This window comes from Streptopelia decaocto, assembly GCF_964273445.1.
Source record: "Streptopelia decaocto genome assembly, chromosome: 24".
In the NCBI taxonomy this organism is placed as follows: domain Eukaryota; kingdom Metazoa; phylum Chordata; class Aves; order Columbiformes; family Columbidae; genus Streptopelia; species Streptopelia decaocto.
The window spans coordinates 588,993-609,152 of record NC_138679.1 but is presented as its reverse complement, the minus strand read 5'-3'; the positions used below and the strand labels follow the sequence as shown (position 1 = coordinate 609,152).

The 20,160-nt window shown below is 52.3% G+C and overlaps 1 protein-coding gene across 1 annotated transcript; it reads left to right on the top strand.

Moving 5' to 3' along the window:
• The first annotated feature begins 440 nt into the window (after positions 1 to 440).
• MED26 (mediator complex subunit 26) lies at positions 441 to 18,738 on the top strand. Its single transcript, XM_082072052.1, has 3 exons — positions 441 to 764; positions 14,913 to 14,987; positions 16,268 to 18,738. The coding sequence occupies exons 1-3, from the start codon at positions 690 to 692 to the stop codon at positions 17,954 to 17,956; spliced, it is 1,839 nt and encodes a 612-aa protein (XP_081928178.1). The 5' UTR covers positions 441 to 689; the 3' UTR covers positions 17,957 to 18,738.
• Positions 18,739 to 20,160: the final 1,422 nt, after the last annotated feature.

Here is a 20,160-nt window from a genome sequence, read left to right as displayed (position 1 = left end):
CCGGGTTGTGCCGGGTTGTCCCGGTTGTCCCGGTTGTCCCGGGTTGTCCGGGTTGTGCCGGTTGTCCGGGTTGTCCCGGTTGTCCCGGGTTGTCCGGGTTGTCCCGGTTGTCCCGGGTTGTCCGGGTTGTCCCGGTTGTCCCGGGTTGTCCCGGTTGTCCCGGTTGTCCCGGGTTGTCCCGGTTGTGCCGGGTTGTCCGGGTTGTGCCGGTTGTCCCGGTTGTCCCGGGTTGTCCCGGTTGTCCCGGTTGTCCCGGGTCCCGCCGGGCTCTCCCGCGCTCTCCCCGCTCCCCTCAGCGCGGCCGCCGCGTTCCGCCGGGCCGCTCGGCGCATGCGCGCTCCCCGCCGAGCCGCAGTGCGCAGGCGCGCTCCGTGCCCGCCGGTGCGTGCGGCGGGGCGTCAGGGGCGCGCCGTGCGTTGCGGCGTCGGGCGTGTCCCAGGGTGCCCTGCGCGGGGCTGGCTCTGCCCACAGTTGAGTTTGGCCCCGAGCGGAACAGTCGGGCCCGGCCCGCTCGCGGTTCCCCCCGCGCTCCGCTCCCAGCGCCGCTTCCCCCGCCCCGCGGGGAGCGAACATGCGACTCCGGCTCCCCGAGGAGGCCGCCGCCGGCGAGTGAGGAGCCGCCGCCCCGGCCCGGCCCGGCCCCCGCCGCCCGCCCGCCCCGGCCGCAGCCGCCCCGCTTCGCCCAGGCAATGACAGCGGCTCCGGCCCCCTCCCCGCAGCAGATCAGGGACCGGCTGCTGCAGGCCATCGACCCGCAGAGCAACGTGAGTACGGCCCGCCGGGCTCCGCCGGGCTCCGCCGCTCCGCGCCGGCAGCGCGGGGCCGCCGCTCCCGGGCCTCCCCCGGGGCTCCCGCGCCGCTGTCCGAGGGGCCGCGCGTCCGCCCGCCGGGACCGCGGGGCCGCCGGCTCCTCATGGGGCGCCGGAAGCCTCGGCTGCGGGCGGGAGCGGGGAAGCTGCTCAGCCGCTGCCGCCCGGCGTCCCGCTGCCAGCGGCGCCTCCGCCGCTCGCTCCCTGAGCCGGGGCCGCGGGGCCGCCCGCCGGTGCCGCCGGAGGCCGCTCCCCTCCTCCCGGGGGGCCGCGTCCGCTCCCCGCCGCCCCGCGTCCCGCCGCCGCCCCCCCGCAGCCCCCGGGCCCGGCCGGCGCTGCCCGGCCATGCGGCGTGCGGCCCGGCGGCCTCCCCACGCCAGGCCGCGGCTCGGCTGCGGCCTGCAGGGGGCTCTGGGCCGGGCTCCGCCGCGGCCCCGGGACCTTCCGGGGCGCCCACCTGTTCCCCGGGCCCCGCGGCCGCCTCCAGCGCGGCCGGGGGTGTCCCGGGCCCCGGGGCCGCCGCAGGGCTCGGCCGGGGGCTGCGGGGCTCTGGAGCGGCTCCAGCACCGAGCAGCCCCGGGCTTCGCTGTTATCCGTTCCTGCAGCACGTAATGAGCTTATCTGCTCCTTCTGGATGTGCTGTACGCACAGAAGTCCGTGTATATTTTACCTATAAGTGGCCTTAAGGTTTACGTGACGGTTATCCAAAGCATCCCTTGCTCCTTTTAAGGTCGTTTAGCACATTAAGGCAGTTCCCCGCTCAGGTTTCTTGCTGTGAGAGGACTGGGAGCCCTCGGTCTGTCAGACGTGTGATCTTAGATCAGCAGCCGGCACAGCGGGATGCGAAGGTGGGTCTGGCTGGACCCTGCGGGTGCGGGGGCAGCTGCGGGTGCGTCGGGCTGGACGTGCCCGTGTGCTTTATTCCAGGAGACTGGGGACCTGAGAAGGTACTTTGGTTCTATTAAAGTCGCACCTGCTTCTGTCTGAACAAGTGTTTGTCTTGTAATGGACCTGTGTCGAAGTCTTAAAGCAGCTAATACAGTTATTGCCATTTGGAACCATTCTGGAGTGGCCTGTATGTGACATGAGAACTGAAGAAAAATGGCCCTGACCTTGTATCTTGTGTAGTAATCCCCTGTGAGGTGCATTTGTCACGAGCTGCAATATTACATGTTCGAGTAACAGTAATGAATTATAATGGTAATTGTGGGCTTTCAAATGTCAAAGTTGTTTGAGTTTGCAGTCCTTCCCGTGGATCGTACTGAAATGTCAGTTAGTACACTCCATGAATTTTGTTTGCTCTGAGTTCTTTTTTTGTGGCTGCAGATTTTTCACTTTAGACTGAGTGTCAACCTACTTTAATAAAATTCTGACAGATCGGTGGTTTCTTTTAAGTTCCAAACTGTCGGTAGCACCGGTCGCCCTGCTCCTGGTGTTACTTGTGGCTGGGTGGAATTAAGCAACAAGGGAATATGTTTTTGAGGTGGATGCTTTTCCCTTCTCCACACGTGAACGTTGCGTTGTGCTGCAGCCGTGGTCGCCGCTCGGTTCTGGTGAGGGGACCAGAACTACCCGGGCAAAGGGGAGTCGGAGCATCAGCCAAGAGCTCTGCGGAGCTTCCGCAGGTCAGCAGCTCCATAAGCTGAGCAGTAATGTATGTTGAATTGGAATTCTACATACTTGATACTTATCCAGGGCAATAATTGGTGGCGGAAAAATCGGCCCATTGTTTAGAAACGCCTGTAGGCAGGGGGCTGTCTTCCATTTTAACCTCTTGGAAGGAGAGCGGAGGTGCTGCGGTTGCGATTCAGTGTCCAGCCCTGATCTCGGGTGGTTTTCTCCGAAGCGGGTGGAATCCGTGGGAAGCGGTCGGTAAAACCACCTGTCACACCGTTTTCGTGATGGGAAAGCGAAGGTTTGCACGTGCTGCAAAGGGGATTCCGAATTTAATCGCACTTGAGCACCAGCGTAAAAGTACAAGAAACTCTTCTGATGTTTTCCTGCAGGAGGAAGCCGGTCGCTGGTACTCATGGAAAACTCTGGCGACTTTCTTCTGGCTTTTAGGATCTTCTAAAAGAAGTGGTTGCATTCAAACTTAGGGTATTCATTATTGTGGTCGACTTCCTTGTTTCCCAAGAAAGTCAAGCTTTGAGACCCGGGTTTCATTCACTGTGATTGTCCGTGTGTGTTCCTGGAGAGGAGAGAGGGAGGAGCGGCACCGGTACGGTCGGGTGTGCGCAGCCCCGTCCCGTTCTGAGGGGCTGCAGAGGGGCTGCGGCTCTTTAATGAGCTGGACGCTCCAATAGGAGCTGTTGCTCCGTTGTGGGTGTTCATTCCGGTGTAGCTGGAAAGCTCTTGGTGGTACACGGCAATCTGGCTTAACTCTGAGGTCCTGCCTTAAATTAATAAAAAAAGAGAGAGAAGCAAATTTCTCTAGTGGTGTTGAGTTGGAGCACTCAAAAGAATCTTTTCCCCAACTTGCCCAAAACTCCTTGTTTTGAGAAGTCACCTGTGTCGGCCGCTCACCCTCGTTTTAACTGCTGCACCAGGCGCTGCTGGCTCAGGAGCGATGTTTAATTGTACACATGCGTGTAGCTCTTGAGACCTCTTCTAGTAATTGCTGCAGAATGTATTTATAACTTCGTTTCACATGCTTAGTTCAGAATTTACATGGGTAACCTCTATTTCAAAGGAGACCTATAAGAACTAAGCTATTTTTAAAAAAAATTACATCATCTTGGAAGCCGCCCGGGATGTCTGGTGTTACATCTTCATTTCTTCAGCCTTTTCCCCTTGAAAAAACATATGGGGAAACTACTTGTGCTGTGCGACTTAAACACTAAGTGTCGACATCCATTTCCTTCCAAAGCTGGTGCCTTAGCGAGAATGTACCAAAGCTCCCGGGTTTCGTGGCGTCGCCCACAGCGATGGGCGATGGGATTTTCCTGGAGGAGCCGCGCAGGCTCGGTACCCGGAGCAGAGCGTCCGAGCCCGTGCTGTGGCAGTTGCACAGGGAGATGTTCCCTGGTTCTGGTAGAAGCGACGCGTTTCCCTTTGGGCTCGGTGGGCGCAGAAACCGCCTGTTCTCCGCACCAGACACCTTCGCCTTGTTAGACCGCGCTCTGTGCTCCTGGGGATTTTGTCACCTGATGGCAGGAATAATGAGATCAGTTCGGTTTTGCTCTGTGGGAGAGCCTGTCGTTTCCTGCTGGCTGTTAGAATTCGGCTTGCAATTAAATGGTTCCTCATCCTGAATACGTAGCAATTGTTTCCCGATTTTAAATATTAGACAATAATTCTTTGCTGTTAACACCTCTCTGGGATGCAAACCCAGCTCTGGTGTGGGTACCAGCCCGTGATGTGCTCACCGTGTGGTGGGAGCTGATTGTAAATCAGGCTGCTGCTCATCTCAGTTGCCTTGCTGCTCAGATCTTCAGGAGAGCTCCGGGCTCTGAATTGTTAATAATAAACGGGTCTGTGTGTTGTAACATGTGAAGCTGTGCCTTGGTCTGGCATGATCTTCCAGTTGACGCACGAGTCGCATCGTTGAAGGTGCTTCCGCGGCTGTTGTGTGCCCGTTGCTTTCCCCGAGTCCTACAAGCAAACCCCTCTGTCATCAGTGATAGAAACGTGTTCTAGACTTGAGTCGGAAAAGCGGGAGAGAAGGTACAAGATGCTGCTGCGATCGTATCAACATGGAGAGTGGAGGAGGACGGTGATTCCCTTCGGGAGGCCCTCGGGGATTTTGTTGCATGCGGAGAAGTGTCACACGTGGCGTCAGTGGCCGGGCTTGGCTTTGGCTTCGGCTTCGGCTTCGTCCGGTTCTGTGTGGTCTTAGGACGGTGAGGGAGCTGCAGAGAGGCTGGGACCTGTTGTACCTTCCCCTTGGGGTTTATTCTTATGGCTCCCCATGTTCCAAGCAGCATCACGTTTTGTGTGCGGTGAAACATGGGGCTGGCTGTGGCCTTTCCTGATGCTGGGTCTGGAGTGTTGTTATCCCATCAGTCCTGGCTTCCAGATAAAGATTTGGGCCTGTTGCACTAAGTCCCATTGAATTCTGTTTCTTTATGATTTTAAGTAACCTTAAATGAGGACGACTGCTTTTCCTGATGCTCTGACCGTGCTTCAGTTCACCTGGGAGCAGGTGTTGGCACAGTTGGTTTCGTGGCCTCACTTTGCAGTTGCCTGTATGGTCCTGGCCGCTTTGTCGTTACCTTTTAAGGGGTTCAAAGCTCGTTGTTTTGCCATTTGCACGGTGCCCCCGGCAGCAGTGAGACCCTTGTGAAGTCTGCGGCTGGCAGGACAACACCTGGGCAAACACGAGCCAGACCCTGGGCCGAGGGGCTAAGCGGGGAGCAGCAGGTCGCTGTGGCGCTGGGAGTTCCGTGAAACTCCCGCACGGTGCAGGGCAGGAGGCGTTTGCTCTGAGCTGTAATTGGGGTGTTTGTTTCGGCAGCAGTGACAATTTAAATAACACCCACCTCCTATTCCTGCTCCACACACCCAGTTTGTGTGCCGGTGCAACTACGTGCAGGATCGTGTAGGGAACTGAACTGGGAATTGACCCGGGTTTATAAAATTAAAAAAAAATTTCCTTAGGTAGTTTTTGACGTCGCTCAATTACCTGATAAGACTTCGGTGCATTACAAGTGGTACTGGAGCAGGTGTGGCAGTAGAACTGAGTAGAAGAGTGTTTGAATAAGTACAGAACCTGAAAAATTAAGTGTAGTTTGCCTCCTCGCGCTTCCCTTGTGCCACAGCAGGTTGGCCGGGGCCCTGAGTGTCCCAATGCCGGACCCCTGGGTTCAGAGCAGAGGTTCAGAGGTTTCATCGCCGCTGTAGCCGAGCGGGGTAACTGACCCTCCGTGGATGTGGCTGTGAAGCCGTTCACCGAATGGAAAAACCAACTTTTTGTAGGTAGAATAAACATCAGGAATAATCTCTGACAGTCGCCACGAACCGCAGCGTGGAAAAGGCAGCTGGTGTGCATCCTAAACCCAGCCCAAGGACCCCGTCCGTGTCTTAGAAAACACGGAACCCTTCAGCTTAGCCCGTGTTGTAGAGCTCTGGACGGAGGACGCAGGCTCGGGCTGGTCATCTGTCAGGGTTGTGGGTGACGAATGGTGGGTGAGCCCGGTTTAGCAGCGCGGGAGGTGTGGGCTTTGCTCGGCCGTGACACAGCAGCGTTGTCATCCTGGCTCCTCTGGCTCCTGATCAAAGTGTTTCCGGAGCAGCTGAAGCGTTCTGTGCCGGTACCGCGAGGGCAGGGCCTGGGCCGGCTCCTGCACCCAGAGCAGAGTTTTCGTGTTGAGGAACCGCAGAGTTTTCAGGATAGGAAAAGGAATTGATTCTGCCCGCTGGGGAGATGTGGTGTTAATCAAGAAGTGCTTCTTTTCAGGCACAGTTACTCCAGTATATTAGATTTGGTGTTAAAATTAGCGTCAGTATAGTTTTTTTATAAATAAAAATGTCTGTTTGGGCTGATAACGCTTTACCGCTATCGCGTCTGACCGTTCTGTGCGTGGTGATAACGTCAAGTGAACTTTCTCCGGTCTGTGTAACACCGGTGTGGTGCAGCCCCGCTGACACGCTTGGGCCTTAAAGAAATATTTAAGGTAAATGTAAGTACGTTGCATTCAGTTTAATGTAATCGTAGGTTAGTTTACTCAGTATTCTGACAGCTAAATTATTCTTTCTGCAGGTAATTCATGCTTTCGGTGTTTGCAACAATATTTAAGTGCTAGCAAATTGCTTTAATTTGAGGTGCAATCTGCTAAACTTACCAGCGTGTGGGTGTTTTCTGGGGCATGGGGCAGCGGCGCGTGCTTCGGTGTGATGGTTAATGTCAAACTACACCGTTTGCAGCCTGTCCGAACAGTCGGTGGTAGAAGTTTCTATTGAGGAATCACTGGCAGTGAAAGGTACTGAGTTGTGTTTTAGTAACGGAGCGGTTTTCTGACGCAGCAGCTGGGGAGGAGAGGATCCTCCGTCCGTCCGTCCGTCTGTCGCAGCCAGCAGCACCATCAGCGGGTGCACTCGGAGCGCTGTGCTGTGACGGTGACTGTGCAGAGGTGGAAGGCTCGTCTGGGACTGACAGCCAGCGCTTTGCTGTTCCTCCCGTGCTGGTGGCAAAATCAGCTTGTCGAGTATCATCGTTATACTGCACCTCTACGTTGATGAATGGGTTTTAAGGAGTGTAGAAATCCTGAGGGTGGAGGAGAACGGGGTTTTTCCAGAGGTGTTGATGCACATTCAGAGCGTCTCTTTAGCAAACAAACTTGCAGCTTATCCTGAGTTTTTGTAACTTGAGCTGTGGTTTAAGCGCAGCTCTCGGAGCTGGGCGGCACGGTCAGTGTGGCGCGCTCCTTATGCTGGGCCGGTGAATCGCATGGAATTGAATCTGTATGCAAGTTATCATCCTGAAGGTTCCAGAAGAATGAATGGCTCAATATTACAGGTTATCCTTGGGGAAGCCACAGTTGGTGCGTGGAGTTGACTGTAGTGAGATGGGAGAGATGTTTAAATAAATGCATTTGCACAGTGCAGCAGGTGAGCTGCCTGGTTAAGGGTCTCACTGCACCATGAGAAATCCATCTCCGTCGTGTGTGTGGAGGAGTTCCAGCCTGTCAAAAACTGGAGCTATTGGTTTGTGACTTTGTGTAGCGTTTTCTCCACTGGACTTTTTAAAACGGGCTGCCCAGGGGCTTAAGTGTCAGTGGGGCTTTCTTAAGTGGAAATCACACGGGTTTTTGCTACTAGATAAGAAACAACTAGTGCCAGGTTTGCAGCTCCCGCAGTGTTCGGTGTTAAATACAAATCAGATGCTGCTGGGGCTCTGGGTTCTTTGCCCTGTGTCCTGGCGCTGGGCGATCCGGAGCTGGGCGATCCGGAGCTGGGCGATCCGGAGCTGGGCGATCCGGAGCTGGGCGATCCGGAGCTGGGCGATCCGGAGCGGCGCTGGTTTCACGGTGATGAGGTGGGAGGTGCCGTGGGCCTCTGGGTAGAGGGGTTTCCAGCCAAAGGGAGCAAACGTTTTGTTTCTAAGTAGCCGCTAATGATCGTGCCGCTGAATGGAATGGGCCGGCATTCCCGACTGATTATCAGCCTCATTTTCTCCCAAGGGTCTGCAGAGAACAGAGGAATTTGGAGATGGGTGACTGGCAGCAGCGGTTTTATTTAAAACGTGGCGAGCAATAATTCTGGGAGATGGGTAAATTTTTTTTGCATATCGATAAAAGTTCTGTATGGTACGTGCTGATGGAAATCCTGTGTCAATAACTGCTGTTGAAAGGACACAGTGACTTCAAACTTAATGTTTAAAACTTTCTCAATCGGTAAGGCTATTTTTCTCAGTTTTTGTGAACAAATCTGCCACATTTCGAGTCTCCTGACCCCTGATGCGAACACGCGGCAGCTGGGGGTGCAGCTGGGGTGCCCCCGAGACCTTCACCTGGGTTTGTGCCACACGTCTTTCCACTTCCATAGTATTTCATGTAACAAACCTTCACTTCCACTGCTGGGCTTTTAAAATTAAGTGATAAACTTGTTTCCTGCGAAGGTTTTGCCAGCTTCAGGGTTTGTTGGTCTGTGGGGGGTCGTGTTGCGGTGAGTCTCGTTCCATGCTCAGCCGCGGGGCAGGCGCCGCGGGGCGGCACCGCGGCACCATTCCGGCGCTGTCACACGGGACGTGTAGCGAATGCTGGAGCTGACAGACAGTGATTCCTCTCTGGAGTAACAAGAACGTCTTCCAATTGTTGGCTAATAAATATGAACGGACAGAAGTGTGACACTGTGGGCTGCTTCCCGTTGGCCTTGCTGAACCTCTTCCTGCAGAGCAGGAGACTCCCCCACTGAACTGGTTTGTTCTGGGTGTGCGTGTCACCTCCGTAATCTGTGTTTCTCTGCCTCCTGCGCCACTCCGCTGACGGATGCTCCTTTCTGGGGCTGCTTTCCCGGCTTTGCTGCGGCGCAGGTGTTTTCCTGCCCCGCAGCACCTCTGCCGCGGCTGGCCGTCTGCGTTGGCCGAGGGGAGCCGGAGCGGCGCCCACGCTCGCCCACCGCCGTGGATCTGTGTCTCGAGGCTGTTTGTACCCGCCAGGGCACGCTCCTCTCCCGCGCGGCTGTTGCGGTCTCTCTGCGCCTCGTTCACCCGCGTACGTGCCGCCGAGAGGTGACACGGGGCTCTGGTGGTGTCTTGCTCAAGTGAAATAGTTCAGTTCTGTTGATTTCTTTGCGATGTGGCGTTTTGTTGGAATCTGACCTTACTCTGGCTTTGCAAAGTATATATGGGAGGGTACCTGGGTGAGGTTACGTTACCATTAAATAAAGCCTAAGTATAAATGAAATATCTGCAAATTGTTCAGACTGTTTCAATTAGGCCTGGAAATGTTAAATGCAGAGGTAGGAAGCGTTTGCTGTGTCTCAGCGTTTTTCGGACTGTTCTTGGCAGTCCAGGAGCTTTTCTTCTACCTGTTGTTTTGCAGCACAAATTTCTGATCAGTTTTCAAAGCGTGGGCTCCAGATGAATTTCTGTCATAGAAGGTGCTCTCAGCGGATGACTTTCCACCCAAATATTTGATTCCTTCATGTCAAAAGATCCGCTGTACTAAATGCCATTAAAAATCTCAGCTCCACCTTGAAAAATAATTTTGTGTACTGGTGAATATTTGAACTCTGCATAGCAAACTGACTTGGAAACATTTTGGTAGTGCCGAACAAAGCAGTGCATGGCGGTGTTTTCGGTGTGTCACTTTGCGAACAGTACCTCGTGTCCCCTGCCCTTCGACACCATCCTGTCACATTGCGGGTAGGGGAAACTGTTAATAGATCAGTTGCAAGGGAACTGAACTAAATACCAGCAGGTTGTAACCTGAATTCTGACTTTGGGTGTTTGGTCTGTATCTTCACAAAAATGACGTTATGGTTTACTGTTCATTCTACGTATTGTCAGTGTCTGGTGCGTGCCCCATACAAAGTGCTAAATAAACACTATACTGCTGTATTTGCATTGCTGCATGTAAATAAAGCCTACTATGAATAGCAGCTTTTCTCTCTTTGCTTGTTATTCCACGTTTCAGGTGCTTATGCAGCGGAGCAGCTGTTCCACACGGCAGCGCTGGGGCCGGGAGCGGGCGCCGCTCGGAGCCCCCCGGCCCTGCTCGGAGCCCCCCGGCGCCGCTCGGAGCCCCCCGGCGCCGCTCGGAGCCCCCCGGCGCCGCTCGGAGCCCCCCGGCGCCGCTCGGAGCCCCCCGGCGCCGCTCGGAGCCCCCGTGCTGGGCGGTCACGGCGCCGCCCCCAGGACCTGAACACGAGGGGCGATGTTGCTGCTCCTCCGAACCAGCTCTGCCTTCCCGGTTCCAGGGGCAGTGACCCGAACCCCGGCTTTCCTTGGGCGTTATTCTGTGCTACCGAAGCACTTACATGGCCCGTAGATACGCTGAGTTTTTATAAGGGCCCAATAAACTGGCGCTGTCTCTGGGAGCAGGGGAAGACAAAAAAAAGGTACAAATGCTCCTGTGAACTTCTGCATAGACCACACTGCATTTCTCATATTGATTCCAAACGGAAAACACAAACTTGGCAATAGAGATCTGGGTCTGTAGGAACAATAGGAGGATGGGTTCGGTCTTGCATGGCGGGTGCACTTCTCTGCTGGTTTTGTAGAATTGCTTTGATACTGTAGATGGGAAAACGTTACAGAAGTGCTGTCTTTGAAACCAGCAAAACGTGGAGTGCTTGTGGCGTATTCTGAGGGGCTGGGCTGAGTGTGATGACAAGTGCGGTTTCTCAAGGCCGGTGTCTTCCGATCCATCTGTAGAGTCTGTTTCAGCTGCCTACAGTGGCGTCAGATTATTGGTTATTATAACCTGCCATTTCAGGAGGATGGTAACATTGCACTTTGTTTTTAGGAAAGTTTAAGTGATTAGGGACATTCTAGTCTGAGTTTAAATACCCTTTAGAGACTTGTAAAGGTTCTGGTGTGACACATATGGGTGATGATGCTGTGTCAAAAGGTGCCTTTTGGTGCTGTTACGGGACCTTTGTGCAAGTGATTTAAAAGAGCTTTTCTAGGCGGAATCCAGGAGGAGAGGAATCCCCGTTAGCAGTTGGACTTTTTGGGTTTTTGTAATTACGCACCAAGCTCTCGGGTTCTCATGTTACAAGGAAATACCTGTTCCTTCTCCTATTCTAGGCCGGTGTAACTGTCTCAGCAACATCGTCCTGGCCGACTCGAGTCTGGTTTGTCTGTTGTGGTCTGGACATGTGTGCGAAGATCTTTAGAAACATCACTGTGAAACATGAACAAAAGAAGGGAGAAAATCGGAGGTGTCAGGGAACAGCTGTGCATGAAACGTCCCAAACTCCAACACGCTTGTTATCCTTTTACACTGCTGTGTGACACTTAAGTTAGTTACCGAGTTGTTCTTGATTTATAAAGGCTAAAATAGGATTAAGATGGCAGTTAGATAAAGGCAATTAAGCTACTTGATCTTTTCCGGAGAGTCCAGCCACCCCTGCTCCTGTCTGAGGCTGTAGCAGAATCATGTAGCGCTTGACTTGGGAGGGATCTCGGATACCAGGAGTAACTCTGGAGTACGGCTGGATCGCGTAAGGAGACTTGCAGGGAATAAATAAGATTTGTTTTCTGTGACTGTCATTAGTGCTGGCTGGAAACGATTATGGGAGATGACTCAAAGCAGATGTTCTCCAGTCAGCTTTCGAGTGAATTCGCCTGCGTGCCAGTCAGTCTCCACAACTTGGGAACCGCATGGGAGCGTTGGAAACGCCGTAGAAAATATCGCTTGCTGGTTTCCGCAAGCTCCTCAGCGCGAGGTCCTGGGGTCTCTTCGTGGCGGGTGTTGGTGGGGGGTGGTAGCGGGTCGCAGTGCGAGTGAACACAGGCAAACAGAAACTAAAGCCATGCGCAGGTTCCCGAGGCGCCGCCTTACGCAGTTGTTCTCTTACCGGTGGTTGGAGAGCGGCTGCCACCCCCTTGTCCTGCTCTGCTCCAGGTGACCTGTCCGCTCTGTGGCCAACAGCGTTTTTAGCGGCAGTTTGCGTGAATAATGATCATTTCTGGTGCTGCTCGGAGTGTCCGGATGGGTTTTGTTCTCATCGTTGTGTTCAACTGTACCACAAGGAATTTTGTAGTCTGTGCTGTTTTGAAATAGGTGAATACAATTTTATTATAAACTTCTCTTTATGGCGATTTGGAGCGTTCCAAGAAAACTGCACAAAGCTCCTGGGGAGGGGTGGGGCAGGTGTTGAACCTGCATGAGTGTCAGATTTTTTGAAGAACGGCGCTTTCCTGCAGGTCAAAAAGCAGAAAAACTGAGTGGAGCTTCCCGCAGCTGATCCGGAGCAGGAGCCTCCGGCTCCTCGCAGCGACCGCTCCAGCGCAGCAGCGTGTTCTCGATCGCTGCAAACGGTGAGGAGCCTGCGGGGTCGTTGTGTTTCAGCAGGAGCGACGGGCACCGGCCCAGCTGTGAAGCTGCTTTCGCTGCCTTCACTGGCACCGCGCGCCCCTCGGACAGGGAGCGAAGCGCAGCCTGGGCGTCCTGGTGCCGGCCGGGGCTCCGGGGGCGCTGGGCGTCGGGGGCGCCCGGAGCTGCGGGTGCGGGGGGATGGAGACGAGGCAAAGCTGTCACTGGAAATTCCCTGACCAGTTTCATCTTTCCGCAGGTGCGGATGCACGTGAGCGATCACTTTCCCCATCTTGACCTTCTGATAGACAACGAGCCTTTTTTGCCCTCAGCTTGTCATTTAGATAACAAATAATTGGGGATTACCAGTAACTGCAAAAATAATTGTACCAAGAATGGGTGTGTGTGGTACACAGCCTTTTTGCAGCCTGGTCATTCAGTGGTGTGTGTTAGGAAGGAGAGTATCGTGTTTTGCAAGTGTAATGTAAAAGTTTGTCTGGAAACTCCCAGCAATGGAGCATTTGCTGTTCTAAGGGCTCCGGTTCTGGAAACGGGGGGGTGGGAAATGCTGTTATGTGTTATTGAAACTGGGGAGCCAAACCGTCCTTCCCAGGCACTGAGAGCAGGGCAAGGACCAGAACACTGAAGTGAAATAGTAACAACTAAAATATGTCAAAATATGTGCTATTGCTGCTTTAAAGCTTAAGTGGAGTTTTACTGGACCTGACCAAATGGTGGGTTGGGATTTAAGTATCTGCAGAGGCATTGTGGTTCATGACAAATGAATTCATCTTTGGTCTGCAGTTGGTTTTACAGCCTGTGAGAGTTGCAATCATTCAAAGCCTATATAGACTTGAAAAATAAGTTGGATAAAAGTAAACGTGAAAGTCAAGCCAAGTGTTTAATTGCTGACAGCTTCATCCAAGTATCTCCCACATAAAGCGATCCTGCTGTGATGGAAAAAACATCATCTATGCACAAGATTTTCTGAAAGGAAGAGACTCCAGCTCCCGATTCTCCTGTTGTATCTGAGCAGAAGGGTAGAATTGGCTTGAAAAAGCAAATTCTCTCAAACCCGCCGTCTTTTTCAAGAGGCAAATCGTGCAGCGGAGTGTGCGGCTGGGAGGCCGCGCTGCCTGGTCGCCTCCCGCAGAGGCTCGGGATAGCGGGGGCTCCCGCAGAGGCTCCAGGATAGCGGGGGCTCCCGCAGAGGCTCGGGATAGCGGGGGCTCCCGCAGAGGCTCGGGATAGCGGGGGCTCCCGCAGAGGCTCGGGATAGCGGGGGCGCCCGCAGAGGCTCCGGGATAGCGGGGGCTCCCGCAGAGACTCCGGGATAGCGGGGGCTCCCGCAGAGGCTCCGGGATAGCGGGGGCGCCCGCAGAGGCTCCGGGATAGCGGGGGCTCCCGCAGAGGCTCGGGATAGCGGGGGCTCCCGCAGAGGCTCCGGGATAGCGGGGGCTCCCGCAGAGGCTCCAGGATAGCGGGGGCTCCCGCAGAGGCTCCGGATAGCGGGGGCTCCCGCAGAGGCTCCGGGATAGCGGGGGCTCCCGCAGAGGCTCCGGGATAGCGGGGGCTCCCGCAGAGGCTCCGGGATAGCGGGGGCTCCCGCAGAGGCTCGGGATAGCGGGGGCTCCCGCAGAGGCTCGGGATAGCGGGGGCTCCCGCAGAGGCTCCGGGATAGCGGGGGCTCCCGCAGAGGCTCCGGATAGCGGGGGCTCCCGCAGAGGCTCTTGCTGCGAGGTTTGCCGGGATGCAATTCGCGTCCCGCTGAGTCACAAATGCAATTAAGCAGTAAATGACACTGTGATTCAAGTTTCCCTTTGCTTATCTTGTAAATCTATCTACCAAGGTGAATTAGAAATTCCAGCTTTTGGTGCTCTTGACATCAGGTGTTGGAAATGCGGATCTCTGCAGTCTGGGCTTTCTCGTGGCTGTTAGTAAAATCTCGCTTGTGTTTAACGCCTGCGGGTTGTGGCAGCCGCTTTCGCGTGGAAATGTTGCAGTGAAGAACCCGATGGGCATTTGTTAGCGTAACGTGGTTTGTGCCGTTACTCCTCAGCCTCTTACAATCCAGCTCCGGGGTGTCGGGGCTCCGGGGTGTCGGGGCTCCAGGGTGTCGGGGCTCCGGAGCCGCAGGCGGGAGCGGCCGGGCCGGGCTGGCGGGCGATGGGCTGGGGACACCTACTGGGCACAGCCTTTGGTTCAGCTCTGCTCTGGAGCTTAAACCCGCGTTTTAGACTCTTGCTCTGTAGCTACAGGAAACATCAATATTTTGAACACAATTGTAGAACGGTGGCTCGTGTAAATCTTAAAGGAATAAATGCAAGATTTCTGATCTGACTCTTCTCGGTCCACTTGGTACTTACGGTTCCAGTTAATTTGTGGGACAATTAACTGATACCTTGGCTGGCGGCGCTCCGAACTTTGCTAGTAAGTCTCACTGGTTTTATTGCTGATGTTTCCGTTAGTTTTACATAAGAGCACGTTTGTTAGAGCTCCTGCAGTTTCCAACTAGGTCACTAGACTGTCCTTGTCCCTGTTCCTCCTGAAGCCAGACAGTGTGATAGCAATTTTGTGATTAACGCTTCCAGCAATTACAAAGTAGAAGGTCTTCAATGACATTGGATAACTAAGCTAACTGTGCACGAAGCATGGAGTGACTTTGTCTTCCCTGTTGCAGATCCATAACATGGTGGCAGTCCTGGAAGTGATCTCCAGCCTGGAGAAATATCCCATTACCAAAGAGGCACTTGAGGTGAGTCACCCTCCGAACATGCCTTGATTTGGGTGCGTATAAAAGGACTTTCTCTGCCCATCTAATTTCCATAAGAGCTTTGCTTGAAACAATAGGTTGATTGCAAAGGATTGACAATTAAGATATTCTTTTGTCTCTCTCGTGCTGTTCCTGACATCTCAATGCCCGCACAGTGAGTTTTTCTGGATCCAGATCCGTGTTCTGCGCAGCACAGTTCTTGCTTGTGTAGGGCACTAAATTAATCGTTACTTACTGCTGATTAATTCTGTTGCATTCGGCAACATCGCTGTGCTTGCTCAAGGCCTGGTCACCTTTTCAGATGTTCGGGAAGCAAGCAGCAAAGAATCTGAAATAGGAATAAAGTTCCTCTGTGTCTATAAAATTAATCTTGTAATCAGTTAAGCAGGTTTCAGCGCCTGATGTAGTTGGTGAGATCTGGTGTATTAAAAGCTGAAGTCTCAGGTGAGAGAGCAGCCGCAGCCCAAAGAGGCTTTTGTGGATAAATGATAAACTTTTTTCTATCTCGATATTGAAATTGTTGGTGTTACTTGCTTTTTACTATTGCTTAACCGTAACTCCCGCCCTATTTCAACATATGTATCACAACACGGTGCATATTTCTCTCGCAGTCCGGTCTGTTTTCCTTTGAAGAGCTTTCCTTAAGTAATCTGACCCGCAGAACAATTCTCTGTTTTCAAACGTGCTTTGGGAACAGTCAAACACTTCCTTCCGCTTACGAATCCGCTTTGGGACGGCCTAGGAGTGCTCGTTTAGATCAGCCCCTCACACCCCTTGGAGATAGCGGGGAGTGAGGGGTGCGCTGGCGGACGAGGGCGGGCAGAGGCTGCACCCGCTCAGGTGGGCGAGATGGACACTTATTGTCAGTGCGCTACCGGAAAAGGCAAAGATTCTGGAGTTTTCTCTCTTGCCCCTTTCTGCAGATCTTATACTTCCGCTGTGATAAACATGCGCTTTTTCTGCCTTGGGTGCTGCGTTTTCCCTCAAATCTGAACTTGCGCCTTTATTCTCAATATTTGAATGGCTCTGGTGCTGTAGCCGGGGAATAAAACAGGGCGACTCGACCTTCAGTCGGTTTCACGTTGTGTGGCAGAGCACCAGCTGAACAGGACTAATCCTTTACAAAAAGATTAACTCAACACTTCAGTCTTTAGTGACTTGAACCAGGTGTTTCTTAGGGTAAGCGTTACAGGGCAGAAACTTACCTTAAGAATTTTGTGAGAATGGTACCTGTTTGTAAACCAGCTTTTCTTTCTTTCTAGGAAACGAGACTTGGGAGGCTTATCAATGAGGTGAGGAAGAAGACATCCAATGAGGAACTTGCCAAACGTGCCAAGAAATTGTTGCGGAATTGGCAAAAGTTGATAGAACCCGTAACCCAGAGCGAACCGGTGCCAAGAGGGTTGCCGAATCCTCCGGGCTCAGCGAACGGTGGCGCTCACAACTGCAAACCAGAAGCGCAGCTTTCCGCTGCGGCTGCACCGAAGCCAATCAGCGAACTGAAAAGCAGGAATGATATACAGAAACTAAACTCTCCGAAAACGGAGAAATTGGGAAATCGGAAAAGGAAAGGTGAACACCGGGACGGGCATCAGGGCCCTCCGCCCCCTAAAGTCTCCAAAGCTAGTCATGAAGTATTACAGAACTCTTCGCCCCCTCCAACGAACGGGATTGGAGGTAGTCCTGAGAATTTTCCTAGTCCTGTAGATGTAAATGTACATGCAGGGCCTGAAAGCAGCAGGACAGAACTCAGTGAAAACGACAAACACAATAAGATCCCAGTAAACGCTGTAAAACCTCACACCAGTTCTCCGGGACTTGTAAAACCTTCAAGCACTTCCTCGCTATTAAAGACTGCGGTGCTTCAGCAGCATGATAAATCGGAAGAAACCACAGGACCGCACCAGCCGAAGAGTCCTCGCTGTTCCTCGTTCAGCCCTAGAAGCGTCAGGCATGACGCTTTTGCTCGGCAGCATACCACGTACTCACCAAAGGATTCGATGCCTAGTCCATCTCAAAGGTCTCAGTTTTTAGATACTGCACAGGTGCCATCACCGCCACCATCCTTGATGCAACCATCCACACCTCCCATGCCAGCGAAAAGACTGGAGTTCCCTCCGCAATCGGCCCCGGAGGTGCCGCAGCCCTGGCAGGAGCAGCAGGTACCTCCGGACAACCAGCACAGGCACCCAGCGGGGACCCTGCACACGGCTCCGGGCTGCAAAACCAGCTCCCACCCCAGCGAGTCTCTCCCGCCGCACACGGGCTTTTCACAGGACGCTTCAAAAATGGACAGTGATGATGCTGCTTCAGGTTCCGATAGCAAAAAGAAGAAAAGGTACCGACCCAGAGACTACACAGTCAACCTGGATGGGCACGTGATAGAAGGGGGTGTGAAACCTGTGAGGTTAAAAGAGAGAAAACTCACTTTTGATCCCATGACAGGACAGATAAAACCTTTAACACAGAAAGATCCTTTGCAGGTAGAAATCCCTGCACTGGCTGAGCAGCACAGGACAGAAACGGAAAAGCAGGAGCAAAAACCCAACCTGCAAAGCCCTTTTGAACAAACGAACTGGAAAGAGTTGTCCAGAAATGAAATCATTCAGTCGTATTTAAACAGACAGAGTAGCTTGCTGTCCTCATCAGGAGTACAGACTCCAGGAGCTCACTACTTCATGTCTGAATATTTAAAGCAGGAGGAAAGCACTAGAAAAGAGGCTAGAAAGACTCACGTTCTAGCTCCTAACAGCAAACCTACAGACTTGCCTGGGGTCACGCGGGAGGTCACGAGCGATGACCTCGACAGAATACGTGAACACAACTGGCCAGGCGTGAACGGTTGTTACGACACACAGGGTAACTGGTATGATTGGACGCAGTGCATATCGTTAGATCCACACGGGGATGATGGTAGATTGAACATCCTGCCTTACGTCTGCCTAGACTGAGTCCAGTTTTGCTAAAAAAATACAATACAATACAATACAAAGGCTTTTGACATCTGCAGTCAGCAAAAATGGCAGACACGATGCCACTTAAAGAGGGAGAAAAACCTCTTGTCCTGGACAAACAGGCCCAACGAGCAGAGGGTGGGAGGGAGCTGGGGCTTGACAGCTCTTCCCTTTCGATTCTCCTTTTGTGAAATGCTGCTACCAGTTTACTAACAATTGCAAAGGCAGGCATAGGAAGGTTGATACAACTGAGTTCAAAACTCTAGCGAGCCAGCTATAAAAAAGTGTTAGTCCCCAAGAAGTGAAGAGGATTTCCAGCACTTTCTGAATGCCGGAATCTTATTACAGGCAGGTACAGAGAAAATTGTGGAAGTTACCTTAACAAAATATGCATCTATTTATTTGACTTGATTTGGGTTTTTATTTGGCAGTGAGGTATTGGAGAGACAATGTGCAAAACCTGTAGTTTCATTTGTGTCACATCTCTGAACATGATTGCGTTGGGTTTTTTAAGGCCACGTGGTACGGAGGTTGGGTTTAGGGAGCAGGTGTTGCGCTGCGGCTGGGCCCCGGCTCAGCTCAGCATCCCACGGCATCGCATCCTTCACTCTGGTTTCAGTTTCAATCCAGTCTCTGAGAAATGCTGCAAAAACTAGATGTTAAACAATATTTTTGATCCCACCACCACCAGCCAAATATCTTTCCTCCTTTTCCCTTCCTGCAAACTTCTAGAAAAAGAAAAAAAAAAAAGAAAAAAAAAAGAAAAAAAAAAAGAAAAATCACCTTTTCTAGAGTCTAAATGTAATGAGGGTGCTACGAGTTTGTAACTGTACTGTGAGAGGGAAAAAGGACGCCTGTTTGTATGCTGGAAATATACTTGTTACCATTCCTTTAGATATTGTTTGCCTTATGGATATCCATCATAAACGCAATTTGCAAAAACAAAGAGCCTTAGTGAATGTACAGTAACTAGACTTCTGTGTTCTCGGGACGCAGAAGGGAGCAACTTTGCTATTTGGTCCTTTAAGTGGACACATTGTGATATAAATGTGGAAATAAAAAAAAAATTTGCACAAACCAGTTTGTGAATTATTTATACTTAAACTCATTTGTTTTTTAAAGTTTGCTCAGTTCAGACCAGCTCTAAGCGATCGGCAACACCGAGAGTCCGTCGGAGCAGCCGGCGAAGCCGAGTCCCCTCCGTGCGCCGTGTCTTCCAAGTACCTCGGTGGTAACGCAGTCGCACAGGTTGGATTTTTGTTGGTTTTTTACGCTCTGGTTGCATCCAGGGTCTGGAGACTGGTAACAATTGCTGTTAATGTACCTCAAAAAGATCCCAGTTCATCTTTTTTCTCAGTAACTTTGTAATATATTATTCCAAATTGTTAAAATGCTTTCTAAAGCAGCCTGGTTCAGTATAGAAAGCTCGGAATTTCTGTTAACTGTAATGGCTTTAACAGTTGGGACGAGTTGTTTTCCGCAGTCCCCGGTGTTGGGTTTCTGTCCAGGGGACACGATACCAAAAACTATTTCTAGGTTTAGTGCTGTTCAGTCTGTTAAGCCGTTGGTGCTGGATTTCGCCTCTCTGGAGAGCGGCCTTGGCAAAGTTCTGCCTCTGAGCGCGGCGTCGGGCTCCTGCACGACTCTGAAAGCGTGTTCAGCACCAGGTGTACATTAAGGTGGTTCATTCCCTGGAATACAACTGATAAAGTTTGGTTTATTTTTTAAGTCATTCTTTGTTCAAACCTCCTGCTTTTGTGATCTGACCGGTATTGAAATGTGTGGGTGTCTGTTTGCTTCCATTTCTGAGGTCTGAGAGTGAAAGCAGAAAAAGTGCTTACCAAAAACAATGTTTCCAAGTGTATTTTCAGTTTACTTCCATTCTGTCCTTCTGAAGTTGCTGAGGTCAAGCAGCGTGTCCTAGAGCTGCAATTCAGAAACGTAGATTTGATGGTAGAGGGCGAAAAAGCTGGTAATTTTGGAAAATGCTTGGGTTTTATGTAAAAAGTACTGTGCATCTTCCCCTGCCCCTTGTCCCTCTTTCCCTGAACAGTCTTATTTAGGAACAGGGTCCGTGCTCTTTTGAGGCCTTTGAATATGGGGCATATTTCAGGAACCGACAAACACTTTATAGACCCCATCTTTTTCCTCCACGGCTCACATTTCCGATGCCAGCGCTGGCCCCCGCGGCCCCAGCTCCG

Coding starts and splice junctions, on each gene's coding strand:
- MED26 (XM_082072052.1), top strand. CDS start 690: ATGACAGCGGCTCCGGCCCCCTCCCCGCAGCAGATCAGGGACCGGCTG. Junction 765..14,912: donor CCATCGACCCGCAGAGCAAC/GTGAGTACGGCC, acceptor TCCCTGTTGCAG/ATCCATAACATGGTGGCAGT. Junction 14,988..16,267: donor TTACCAAAGAGGCACTTGAG/GTGAGTCACCCT, acceptor CTTTCTTTCTAG/GAAACGAGACTTGGGAGGCT.